This window comes from Corvus brachyrhynchos, unplaced genomic scaffold, assembly GCF_000691975.1.
Source record: "Corvus brachyrhynchos isolate BGI_N302 unplaced genomic scaffold, ASM69197v1 scaffold68, whole genome shotgun sequence".
NCBI lineage: Eukaryota > Metazoa > Chordata > Aves > Passeriformes > Corvidae > Corvus > Corvus brachyrhynchos.
This window is the reverse complement of record NW_008240039.1, coordinates 810,150-810,734: the sequence shown is the minus strand read 5'-3', so window position 1 is coordinate 810,734 and position 585 is coordinate 810,150. Positions and strand designations below refer to the sequence as shown.

Here is a 585-nt window from a genome sequence, read left to right as displayed (position 1 = left end):
GGGAGTGTGCAGAGTGTGCAGGGTGAGTGAGGGGGAAGGAGAACTGGTGAGTTCATTCATTGTGGGGAGGTGGCCCTTGAGGTGGTACTGGTACAGAAATAAAAAAGGAACAGGTGAATGTTATGTTGCTCCCTGGAAGCAGAGAGGGTCTGTCCTACACTTCCTGTGCTGACTTCCAGGTTGTGTTGCTGCCTCTGAGAAAAAATCCCTTTGCAGTTCATCTGGGAGCAGGGGCAGAACCCCCACCGTTTTCTGCTGCAGAGCTCTGGGGGCACTGCTGGCCTTTCTATCCTAATTCTTGGTAAACAGCACTAGATTTGGAACTGATGCAGTCTAAGGCCACTTCAGCTCAGTGCAGCAGTAATCTGGTTGTTGTAACAACAAGTCTTTTGTGTTGCTGTCCTGTCAGACACCAGGCTCACCCTGAGTGTGCCTTTGTGCTGTTCTTTGGGAGGTGCTCATGCATCTCCTGCCTGGATGTTTCGGGTCCCTGGGTCAGTCTGGGTTTGTGTGCCTGGTTCTTTCCCTGCCTCTCTGTAGTAGGAAGAGCACTGCAGAGACAGTCCCAGCCCGGAGAGGTAGCGT

At 52.5% G+C, this 585-nt stretch overlaps 1 protein-coding gene across 1 annotated transcript in view; it reads left to right on the top strand.

Annotated features, from left to right (window-relative positions):
- Nucleotides 1-585, top strand: part of H6PD (hexose-6-phosphate dehydrogenase/glucose 1-dehydrogenase) — a 10,870-nt gene that overhangs the window by 4,715 nt on the left and 5,570 nt on the right. The window contains exon 5 of the mRNA XM_017743966.1: nucleotides 6-22. Coding sequence (XP_017599455.1) covers nucleotides 6-22 — 17 coding nt within the window. The remainder of the gene's footprint in view (nucleotides 1-5; nucleotides 23-585) is intronic.